The 13024-nt window shown below is 40.9% G+C and overlaps 1 protein-coding gene across 2 annotated transcripts in view; it reads left to right on the plus strand.

The window, feature by feature from the left end:
• The window catches only part of numb (NUMB endocytic adaptor protein), a 57330-nt gene extending 49964 nt beyond the window's left edge, over positions 1 to 7366 (plus strand). For both annotated transcript variants that reach the window (XM_053632247.1, XM_053632248.1), the window contains 6 exons: positions 763 to 903; positions 3200 to 3404; positions 3831 to 4124; positions 4332 to 4475; positions 4609 to 4758; positions 5181 to 7366. In XM_053632247.1, the coding sequence (XP_053488222.1) occupies positions 763 to 903; positions 3200 to 3404; positions 3831 to 4124; positions 4332 to 4475; positions 4609 to 4758; positions 5181 to 5908 (1662 nt within the window). In that variant the 3' untranslated portion in view covers positions 5909 to 7366. The remainder of the gene's footprint in view (positions 1 to 762; positions 904 to 3199; positions 3405 to 3830; positions 4125 to 4331; positions 4476 to 4608; positions 4759 to 5180) is intronic.
• Positions 7367 to 13024: the final 5658 nt, after the last annotated feature.

Below are 13024 nucleotides of genomic sequence, written 5' to 3' on the forward strand. Positions count from 1 at the left end.
ACCTTAATCCGACTAAAGTCATACTTGAAGTAAACACAAATCGAATTAAGACATGTGGAGTATTCCTGTTTTAGTCTCATTATCGATGTGCATTATAGACATGTACACACCTTAATCACACTATTAACGTCATGTGGGAGTTTTCACCGCATTGTGCGACAGGACACGTACACACACAGCAGTGATCAACCGTTTTACGGCAAACAAGAGAGCACGGCTGCGTCCCAAACCGCTTACTTACCTGCTATATAGTAGGTGAAATACATGTATCTCGGCTACTATATAGTAGGTAAGTACATGGTTTGGGACGCAGCCCATGGCTTCAAGCAGTCGTCTATTTGCACGTATAGCATGGCAAATAATTAACTGCACTTGAAGCGTTCGTAAAAATAAAAACACCCAAAACTCTATACAGGACCATAACGAAGACGAACTGTATGTTGATGCGTAAAATTCTTGAGGGAACGTCGGACTTTGTGGGGACGTAATGACGTGCCGTTAATCCATCTATGTTCTATAACATGTAAAACAGGAACATGAAAGGAGTATTCTAAAAGCAACTCATGTAAACACCTTAATCACAATATTGTCTTATTCAGAATAAGGTCAATAATTACATTACTCCTGTCCATGTAAATATAGTCAGTGACTGAGCCACTAGTGAAGTGCTTCAGAAGGTAAATTCAATCATGTAAGTTAAAGTAAACTGTTTTAACGATGGTGTAAAAGTTATCTGCGTTATCTTCTGCATCTTCCTTCCAGGATCTGATTCTCGACCAGACAATAGAGAAGGTTTCGTTTTGCGCTCCTGACCGGAACTTTGAAAGGGCGTTCTCTTACATCTGCAGAGATGGCACTACTCGTCGCTGGATCTGCCACTGCTTCATGGCCATCAAAGATTCAGTGAGTACTCTGATTTTCCTTGAGCATGCTGAAGGTAAATGGAAAAATGTAGTTACATAAAAACAGTTACAGAATCCAATCATGCTGTTCATGTATTACACATGACTTTCAGCTTCTGATTTTTTGTTGTGAGCTTTATTCAGTAGCTGCTGGCACGGTCCTATTCCTGACCTTTGTAATGAATTTGCAATTGACCCTACTGCTCTAATCCTGTTTCACAGAACAGTGCGTCTCGCCACAGCTCCTTAACAAACCCGAACTCAGGACTATCCATATCCTGGCTGAGTGTGTGTATCACATAACTCTGTAAAAGTAGAAAGAGCGTCTCTGGAAAAAGAAAATTGTTTGGAGACTTGATAGGCACAAGTAGTGAAATACTGCTCGAAATATTTATTTATTTATTTTTTTAAATAAATCAAACCAGGCATATCTTATTTGAAGTTAGCATGCTGCACCTCCCAAGACACAGCAAGTTTGTTTTAATGGAAGTGCGTGTACCCAAACCCAAGCATTTATCATTGAGTTACTACTCCCACAAGACTAAATCTTTAGTGAACATTCAGCTGAGCAGGCTTTCACTTAATGGCTGCCCACACATCTTAACAAAGAGCCAAGTGTACTAATACTTTAATCATTATTGAAAATACAGAGATGTTACCAGACAACAGAAGAAGCTTTGTAAATGTGTTTCTTCCCTGTGTGTGAGGGCAATAGCTAGGACATTCAGCTCCATTATGTTGTATCCTCTGTAGTCCGTTCACCTGCCTTTGACCAATCAATAGTCAGCACCATCGAGCCACCTGTGTGGTGTCTCATGGAGGTTTTTTTTTTTCTTTTCTTTTCCCCTTGCCCCTTTTGTCTCTGGCTTGCTCATTAGGAATCTAAACCTACATCTGGATTTCTGTAAAGGGCTTTGTGGCAATATCCATTGTTTAAAAAAAAAAAAAAAAAAAAAAAAAAAAAAAAGCTATACAAATAAAATTGAATTGAAATGTAGAAAGAACGTATTAGATTAAACACATTTACAATTGAGATTACATATATTGTTTATATTGTTATTGATAATTCTATGAAACCCATTATAGTCTTGATAATACGCTGACCTATACCTGACCTGACCTATAAAACTGTGCATCAAATTGAAATAGATTATGCACAGTACAGCTACATTAAATTGATGTAAACTTGCGTGAGGCTATCTGTATGTGTAATTGTTCGATCACCTCACATGCATCTCTGAATTAGAGGTCGACCAATTAGTGGAGTTCAGCGAAACCGATTAATCAACCAATTAGTTCTTAAAACTGATACTGAATGAAAACATAACACTTAAAGTGATTTCCTTAAGTTTATTACAAAAATAAACAGTAGTGACTGTAACCATGAAAATGTACTGTACTTTTTAACATGAAATATATATATATATATATATATATATATATATATATATATATATATATATATATATAAGTCGAACCAAAGTAATGGACATAATCAAAAGGGTGAAAACATTAAAGTGGAAGTGGGCAGGACACGTAGCAAGAATGAAAGACCAAAAATGGACGTCTGCAGTCCTAAATTGGACTCCAATGGAAGCCAAACGCCCAAGAAGACGACCTAAGGCCAGGTGGGCTGATGACATCAGAAAGTTCACTGGAATCAATTGGCAACAAAAGGCACAGGATCGTAGTTGGTGGCGGTATTCAACAGAGGCCTACGCCCTGCAGTGGGCCGAGAACGGCTGAATACGAAGACGATATAAAACACATCAAAATTTGTCAGCCGCTCCTGCAGTGGACGCAACCGGGGAGAAACTGTGTGGGGTTTTTGCCGATAACCGGTTATCAGGGCCGATTAATCGCCGAAACCGATCAATCGACCGACCTCTACTCTGAATAAAGATGAAAGGAAAATGCCAGTTCTGCAACTTCACAGCTGTAAAACATGTTCCATTTCAGCATTTAAAACTGAAAAAAGAAGATTTGCTGTTTTGGATGTAGAACATTTGCTTTATCATTCGTATTTATTTTAGTGACCTTCTGTAATCAAGTTACTCTTACAGATTAAATCAATAGCAGTTCATGTCACACTTGCCTTGCACCATTACATTGTACAAACAGTGAGGATCTCAGGTCTGTATGTAAAAGAAAATAAGTAAAAATTATTTACTGTATTCCCCATTCATTTTCTGAAGGTATAATGGTAAGACAATCTTGACACAGCTAAAGCCTAGTTCATTAAGTGTGGTAACAGGAACTCTGTGCTGATCCGAGTGTCTGTGTTGTCTGTGTTTCAGGGTGAGCGTCTGAGCCATGCAGTGGGCTGTGCGTTCGCAGCGTGCCTGGAGCGGAAACAGAAGAGAGAGAAGGAATGTGGGGTCACGGCCACTTTCGACGCCAACCGCACCACGTTTACGCGGGAAGGCTCCTTCCGTGTTACCACAGCAACAGAACAGGCTGAACGAGAGGAAGTCATGCGGCAGTTACAAGATGCCAAGAAAGGTAGATCGAGAGACAGAAATGGAATGCTTTCTAATCGAAGGGAGATCTTAGACCAGGGGTTCCCAAATCTTTGAGCAAATGACCCCGAATGGACATTATGAATTTTCTGCCACTCCAAGCCTTGACCACCTTACATTTTTTCCACCTTACATCCTGTATTATAAATTCCAGTGTTATAATACAGGACTACTGTTACATTTGAGCATTTTATATGAGTAACATATGTATGTGTAACATAAGTGACTAAAGACCAAAGGAATATTCCTTACACTGACCTACCAGTCTAGTTGGAAGTGTTGGATTGTTATAGGAAAATGCTATATACATAATATATAGCATTGCATTAAGGATATATTTAGGATTAAATATTATGCAGCAATCTCCTTCCGTACTAAGATTAAGCTGTGTCTCTCTGTGTGCCTGCAGACTCTGAGGTTGTCTCCGGGGTCACAGCAGGTAGCACAGCCAACACAGCTGCTGCCTCCTCTCCCTCGTCCTCCCCTCCTCAGCCCATGGCCACACTGGCACCTCAGGAAGCCAATCCCCATGCAATCCCTCGCCGGCACGCCCCTGTAGATGTGCTAGCACGGCAAGGCTCGTTCCGCGGCTTCCCGGCTCTCAGCCAGAAGACGTCACCTTTCAAGCGGCAGATGTCGCTGCGCATGAATGACCTCCCCTCCACTATGCAGCGCAAATCTGACTTCCCGATGAAAAACACAGGTTGGCATCACTAGGAGTCAAGCAGCCGTGCATAACCTGGTGTGAATATGAGTATATAGAATTAAGTAAATCCACCTCAATAGTAATGAATACATTTGAAGTGTTGCAGTGTTTTTAGCTCTGATGTGCAAAATGCAAGCAAACTAAGTGCAATTCTCTCAGGATTTATTAGGAGTTGTTAAAGTTTGTGTTGTTTTGTTCCATTAGTGGCAGAAGTAGAAGGTGAAGGAGATAGCATCAGTGCTTTGTGCACTCAGATCACATCAGCATTCAGTGGCCCCACAGAGGACCCCTTTTCCTTGGTTCCCATGCCCAAACCTGCCTCCTCCCCACAATCCCCTGCTGCACAAGGTCAGCCCCATGTATACTCCTATTCACTCACAATTCAACAGAAGTGCTCTTTTAACATGTCTCCTTTTATTATTCTTCTTGCTGCTTGTACATTTTTTGTTTATGGGTTTAATTCCCATGTTTGCTGCTTTAGTGAACGGCTCTGCTCCTGCCTTCCTGGCTCCTCCTGTCAGCGCTGCTGCTGCTGCTGTTAACCCTCCCACACTACCACCGCCTCTGCCTGCCAGAGATACTAACCCCTGGGCCAAGGTCCCCACTGCACCCCCGGCTCCAGCACATCCAGGTAAGTGTGCTCAGAGCCTGTGTTCCCCATCACCAAAATAGGGATGAGATAAGAAATGTCAGAGTCGTTTAGATGTATAGAGTATTGTTAGCGATGCTTATTCATGCTTGCATATAAACATAGTTTTGTACATTGGGAATTTGTAATGAAGCTTGTTTACCATCGTGGAGTAAGTTGATATCAAGCTAGCTTACCTTTATATCCATAAATGGTAGAAAATATAAAAGTAAAAGTTAGACAGTCCATTATCCTGAAATAAAATAGTCAGGTCAGGCCTTAAGAAACATCAACTGTAGTTTTTGTTACTGCTCGTTCTTTTGTTTTGTCCTTTATCAGTTGTACTTGTCTGTAGGGATATCTGTAGTCTGATAGTTTACTCAAGTCCATTAAGAATGTTTTTTTTTTTTTTCTTTGTCCTCTAGGAGGTGACTGGCCCAGTCCTACCCCTGCAGCAATGGCTCCACTTGCAGCAGCACCCAATGTCTCCCATAAGCGCACACCATCTGAGGCAGACCGATGGTTGGAAGAGGTGTCTAAATCTGTACGAGCGCAACCACTTGTAGCCAGAACCGCTACTCCTCCCATTCAGCAGCCCTTTCCCACACCTGTCCCCGTGGCTCCTGTGGCCTTCATGCCTGCCATGCCCTCTGCAGTGCCCACCCTACACCAGCCTTCCTTCCACGCTCAGGCACCAGCCTCTTACCCAATGTCCAACGGGCTCCCCTACGCCCAGCCAAGTGTACCTGTAGTGGGCATCACACCTTCTCAGATGGTGGCCAACGTTTTTGGTTCTGCTACGCAGACCCAGCCAGTACCGATTCCTGTGCCCATTCCTCAAACACAACTGCAACCCTCACCGTTTTCTACTCCGCCGATGGCACAATTGGATCCCCGAGGAGTTAGTGGACCCTTTGGCAAACCTCCTGCACCCCCACCGGCAAATCCCACAGCGTTTCAGCCACCCAACGGAAACGCTACATTAAATGGCACTGATAGCTGGGCTGTGCCTCCTCTGCCAGCGGAGCACCCAGCTGATGCTTTTGAGGCCCAGTGGGCAGCGCTAGAGAACCGCTCACACCAACGCACCAACCCCTCTCCTACAAATCCATTTTCCAGCGAGCTTCACAAGACCTTTGAGATCCAACTGTAAACACATACTTATGGGGTTGGAAAGAGACCAAAACTAGCATGAACACATGAAGGAGATGCGTGAAGGGTGGTGAGGACATTAAACGAGAGGGCACCGCTTTGACATGCACACCACATTAGCCCAATATCTATCTCTCTGTCTTGTTCCCTTGCTTTCTGTCAGAATATCTGTAGTGTTAACTGTGAGCTGGGCAGAGGGCACAGGAGCGTGAGCTACTTCAGTGCAGTTTGGAGGCAACGAAATTTTGGTGATGCTCAACTACTATTCTCATTCTGTTTCTCGTGAAGTTGTGTCCATATTTCAGGTGGATTTGGGTAAAGAGGCACCTCTGCCTCTGGGCCTTAATAAACAGACTTAGATTTGTATCCTCACCATACAGTTCTACATCTTTATTATCTCAGTCCTGCCTCTGTGCCCAACAGTCCCACTCCCAGTCCCCTCTAACCACAGGGGCGAACGACTACTCCTCCCATCAAAATGACAGAAGGACTATGCTTCCAGATTTGAGAAGTTTTCACAAACTTCCTAATCAGAAGTTGAAGAAATGAGAGAATGCCAAAATCTTTATTTTTATGCATTAAGTATATTTTAAATAGCTTTGAAATATAACAGAGAAGTTGATCGTAATCTCGCCAAAGGTGCAGGCTAGATACAATGGAAATGATTTTGTGTGTATACAGCAAATGGGCATTTATTATATAGATATATCTATAGAAATTGAAAAAGATATATTAATGATGCATATTGAGCTCAAACCATAACTTTTACATGTTCTATAAAGACAGAGAGAAGGGATGGATATTTGATTTTATTTTTTATTATTGCGATGCACCACGTCCTATTTTGGATGTGTATTCCTCTGTAAATAATGAATCATTGCAGCTACAATCATTTTGGTCTTAGTGATGGGATGGGGAATTTACCATTGCTTTCACTCTTGCTCTATCATTTTCTTTTGTACTTCAGTACTGAACCCCCCCCCCCCCCTCCCACTGCCTATATCTTAATGAATGTTTTAGGGCTTTGGGGGACTTTTAAGATGAATTCTAACACTATTGACTGTCAGTCATCAGCCACTTGTTTTTATTTTATTTTTTAATGAACATGTTTCTTTTATATTGCACAAGCACTATACTGGGTGGTTGGGTTATACAGGTGAGATGGGTCAGCTAGCTCCATTGCAGAAACCTGAGGTTTAGTAATAATCTTCCTCAATTGACCTGATTGAATGATTTTAAATACTGGCTTCAGTGAGAGGTAGTCGAGACATTATTAAAGTGTCTGCTATTTTTGCCCAGCTCTGTTTTATCAAACCTGTGAAAGCCGTTGGTTCATTGTTTTATTTTTTTATTTTTTTTGTCCTCATTTTGTAAGTATTTCATTATTTTATTCCACTTCTGTCTGAAGAATTAGATCTAAAAGATTGAATAAAATGATGGTGGTAGAGGATGCTTGTGATTGTATTGGTGTGACCTCCAACTTCTTTACAGTCAACTTCTACTTTATCTGTACGTGTCACATGAATGTCAGAAGTCCCATTGTTTCATTAATAAAAGATGCACCAAGTATGTCAGCAAGAGATTAATAATTAATAGCAATCAAAAAGAGACCCCAAAGATTTGGATATGACTACTTGGAGTGAATTTCATCATGCTGAAGTTTGTGGGCAGATGACTTGCAGATCCTGCTGTTGTCTCACAAATACCTCCCTCTGAAATTCAAAAATAAAATGGCAGCAATAACGTCATCGTGAGGAGCTAGCCACTGGAAGATGACCAAATGGTCGAGGGTGTAGGTCTTAATGACTTTGTTGCATTCCTGCTGTGTTCAGCATGGTCCTTTCACAATGACTCACCCTTCAGTGATACCAACCCCACTCCCAATGATAACAACACGACTCCCTTGCCCAGCCACACACTTCCCACACCAAGGCCTTGGGAGAGTTTGGCAAACGACACATGGGGACACAAAGTTCAAATGGCAAGATCTCTCATTTATTCCAAGAAAGGCATCATGCTTGATGCACCACAGAGACAATGGGTTAACTATTGATTGGCTAGGAGGAAGGGCATATTTGCATAAAACAGGAAGCATATCAATGTAGGACAGGAACAACTCCTTATACAGTGGGGGAAATAAGCATTGGACCGGTCAACATTTTTTTCAGTAAATATTTCCAGTGAGGCTGTTCACATGAAATTTTCACCAGACATCAGTATTAACTCAAGAAATCTGGAAGTATAAAGAATTCACAACATTAAAGTCCATAAATAAAGTTATATTTAATAAAGTGGAATGGCACACTAAGAAAAAGCTGTTCTCCAAGGCAAGGAACCAGCTGAAATCCGTAAGTAATTAAACCCCCTATCTGTGCAAATTATTGTCAGCTGGGTTTGTAAATTGGTGGTCTATAAAAAGGCTTTTTGTTAGCAAGGTGTCACACAAGAATCATCTTATGATGGGTAAAAACAAAGAGCTCTCCCAAGACCTTCACAACCTTATTGTTGCAAAACATGTTGATGGAATCGGATACAGACGTATTTGAAAACTTCTGAATCTTTCAGTAAGCACCATTGGGGCCATTATCTGCAAGTGGAAGCAACATCACTCCATCATCAACCGGCCACACACAGGAGATCCTCGCAAGATTTCTGACTGGGGAGTCAGAAGAATAGTCAGAAGAGTAGCCCAAGAGCCAAGGACCACTTGGAAAGAGCTCCAGAAACACTTGGAGGCAGCAGGTGCCATCATCACAGAGAAAACAATAGGCAATGCACTCCTCTGCTCACGCTCACCCCACAAGACCCCATTACTAAAGAAAAGGCATGTCGAAGCTTGTTTAAAGTTTGCAACAACTCATTTGGACAAGCCTATGAAATACTGGGAGAGTGTAGTCTGGTCATACGAGAGCCATCATGGTGTGGGACTGTTTTTCATCACATAGTACTGGCAGACTTCATATAATTGAAGGTACAATGAATGGAGCCCTTTACTGGGAGTTTCTTGAGAAGAATCTGCTGCCATCCACCAGGATGATGATTAGACGTGGGTGGACCTTCCAGCAGGACAATGATCCAAAGCATACAGCAAAGGAAACTCTCAATTGGGTTCAGAGAAAAAAATCAAGGTGTTAGAATGGCCCAGTCAGTCACCTGACTTGAATCCAATTGAACAACATTTATAGACAATATGTTTAGAAGAATGGGCCAAAATCACACCTGATTAGCGCGGCCGATTAATTTCTTCATACAGGAAGCATCTTGAAGCTGTCATTACAAACAATGGCTTCTCCACCAAATATTAAATAAATTTCAGTTAGCATGTTCAATAATATTTTCCTGTGTCATTCCACTTTATTACACATAACTTCATTTATAGACTTTAATGTTGTGAATTCTTCATATTTCCAGATTTCTTGAGACACTCATGTCTGGTGAAAATTTCATGTGAATTGCCTCATTGGTAATATATTTACTGAAGAAAATGTTGATGTGTCCAATACTTATTTCCCCCACTGTATGGTTTTCAGGAAGTCATTGGAATTATAGACAGCTGTCGCATTTGTTCTGTGATTTTGTAAAAATTATGTAGTGTGCACTCTGATTTAATAACAACGATACTAATATAATCTGGTCGCATTTTAATGCTAATTAATAGATTGGTTGCGGTTTTTGCATGGTAGCCGCATTCATAGCAAGCTATGAGTAAAATGGCACCGAGCCGTGGGCTAGTTAGATATCGGATGATAATGATTGTAGTATTTTTACGGAAGCCCTAAGCGGCCATGCATTATTACTTTTTTCTGTTGTTTTCTCATGAACTCGACATAACAAGAGCTGTTTTTTCAGGATGTAATTTTATTGTGAGAAAATCTGGCGCTTTTTGAATAGGACTGGAGTTACATGCACGTTGACATATTCTCCATCATAAATGTAATAATTGGCCCCTGTAGAGATGGACTTTATCTCCGCATTGAGAGAGAGAGATGTAAGCTTCTCAAGTGTCGGACACTAACATGGAAGTCGTTGATCCTGTAGAGATGAGGTATTTTTGTAGGCCACCCTGGAAGTTAGCATCACCCCGGTTCCCTCGACAAAAAGGCAATAGGATTTTTCCATTGGCTTTTGGATTATTGCAGAAAATAAACTCTGTGACCAACAAAAGTTTATGATTCTTACATGTTTCGTTCATTAAGATAAGATTCCAAAGCCTATACACTCACCAGAAGTGAAAAGCTAATGTTAGGCTATAAACGAACTACAATACGGTCGCATGACTTCAACGTCACCACCGCTACACTTCCGACAACTCTTTCAGTCTTTATTAAAAAAATTAATAAATACAATTGGAAAATACTATAAATTGATAAATCTACAAGTTGGGAAGTTTGAGTTGCAAGAGTGCAAGTATAAACACAACGAGGCTGTAGATGAGATTTCCTGTTCAGCGTGATGACATGTAATGTCCGTGACAACCTCTGTAGTCCCATTTAGCCACTTGTTAACACCCGTCTTTTTCAAGACACGTAAAGGCTTTTTTTTTTTTTTAAATTCCTGAGTGGGGTATTACTGATGTATTTTATGGCGTAGTATAAAACGTGAGCATATATTGAGCTTGTATTAACCACAGACCTTATTTCAGCCATTTAAAAAAAAATACCCATTCAAAACCCCATTGACTTCGGGATGATGGATGTCCAGTACACAGAAAAATTAAGTCAAGATCACGAAAAAACAACTTTTGTTATGTTGAGATCACGAGAAAACAACTAAAAAATAATGCATGGCCGCTTAGGGCTTCCGTAATTTTTAAATGTATTAAATGAATTACTTTTAAATGTATTAAAATTAGCAACTCTAGGACTAATATTGAATTTAAAGTTGTTTCATTAATATTCACCAATTTGGTACAGAGCAGGGGCAGACTGACCATCAGGAGCACCGGGAGTTTTCCCAGTGCGCCGCTGCTACTCAAATTTATATAAAGACTGAATGATGATAAGCACGTTCGCCTCACACCTCCAGGGTCGGGGGTTCGATTCCCGCTGTGGCCCTGTGTGTGTGGAGTTTGCATGTTCTCCCCGTGCTGCGGGGGTTTCCTCCGGGTACTCCGGTTTCCTCCCCCAGTCCAAAGACATGCATGGTAGGCTGATTGGCATGTCCAAAGTGTCCGTAGTATATGAATGGGTGTGTGGGTGTGTGTGTGATTGTGCCCTGTGATGGATTGGCACTCTGTCCAGGGTATACCCCGCCTTGTGCCCGATGCACCCTGGCATAGGCTCCAGGTTCCCTGTGAACCTGAAAAGGATAAGCGGTATAGAAGATGGATAGATGGATGGATGGACGATAATAATAACAACATTGGCGGGTTTGACTCCACAGGTGAATGGCTCGCACGGTCCACTTGTAACTAGGCTAGCGTGCTCAGGCTCAGTGCAGTGATCAATGTCAAAATGTTTGAGCAGACCAATCAGCGCAGCACATCACATATAACTGGCCAATCAGGTGGGGGGTTTATAAGCCAACTATTGTTGTGCCCAAAAATAATAGTCGTTTTTGTGGTCAGTACGATAATACAACTATGCACTTAGCTATAGGGCAATTAGCTATTTTAATAAGAGGTCAAGAATACTTCTATGCATATATATATGCCAGGTGCAAAATAAATACATTGGACTAGCAGTCAACGGATTATCATTTGCAGGGAAGAGACAAAGAAACAAACGATGCTATTTAGTGTAGAAAACAACACTGAAAGAATTAAATGGATCATTTAGAATACTTGTTTGCATATCAGTGTCGTCAAAAAATAGTCACAACATAATAAATACACTTATATAAGCTAGTGTTTAGTGTGTAATTCTGAATCTACTGCTTTCAAAGGATACCTATAAACAAGGTATCATTTGAAAGCACGATATTCGGAATTACACACTAAATGTGTGTAGGCAGAAGGATTTATTAGCAGTGAGCATTTTATTTCGGGTATGTCACTTATGCATTCTCACTAAAATGGTGCATGCTAGTAAAGAGGTTTCAAGTTTGCATGTTGAATGGCATTGTTTTGTAATAATATAGCTGAAAAATTTGTGAAAAGTCGAACATTTATTTTTAATTAATGAAGAGTGTTTTGCAGAAATAATACAATAATAAACATTACACCAGGGAATGTAGTCAGAAATGGTGGTGCAAATAAGTCTCAATGACGGTAATGTTTATTTACACTACCGTTCACTTGCACTACTGAGTTATACTTTAGAAATAGATTTTTAAACAAAGTATTTCTTGCATGTACATGAAAAAGATAAAATACAGATAAATAGAGTGGCATGCATATATATATATATATATATATATATATATATATACGCATATCTACAGTTGTTGCCAAGACCTAATGTTGTGGCGCCGATGGTTAGTGGAGGTGTGGGGGTGACCTGATGGTAGGACACAGGTGATTGGTAAGGAAACGGAGAAAAAAAGGACTGAACAAACTCAGCATAGTGCAATAATTGTTGTGTTTGGAGTTTGACCTAAGACTCTTTAGTGCAGGTACTTTTTCTTTTCTTTACAAAAAAAAGTAAATGTCATCTTTCTTTAACTCTCTCTTTTGCTCTCTGAGCTCCTCTTTCTCTCTTTATTCTTGACGTCGCTGTGGCTTTTATCATCAAGCTCTCGGCGTTCAGACACCAGAGACACTGCATCTTGCATCTTTTTTTTCGGCTTCTTCTTCGTCGATAAGACAGTTTTATACTTGAGCGCCATCAAGTCGTACTTTTATGTAACTTCAGCGGCTTCAGGCACGTGAGCAAAAGCACGAATCTCATTGGTCGGCCCGTTTTTTACCGCGGCGCGTCAAAAACCCGAATCCCTCGACGTTAAAAATATTTTTGACGCCACGCGTTTCATTCCCATTGATCGCCATTTGGGCATTAAACGGACCATTTATCGCGCTGCAAAAAACGTCCCGTTGTAAACGGGTTTTAAACCAGGTCTGAGGCCATAAGTGTGCCATTTGGCCAGGTAAGAATATTTGGCTTGCCTTACCTCCAGCTAATTAAATTGGTAACTGAATTGCAGTGGAATTGAACAGGTCTGTTATGACCGGCCTCCACCT

Source organism: Ictalurus furcatus, chromosome 9 (assembly GCF_023375685.1).
Source record: "Ictalurus furcatus strain D&B chromosome 9, Billie_1.0, whole genome shotgun sequence".
Taxonomy (NCBI): Eukaryota; Metazoa; Chordata; class Actinopteri; order Siluriformes; family Ictaluridae; genus Ictalurus; species Ictalurus furcatus.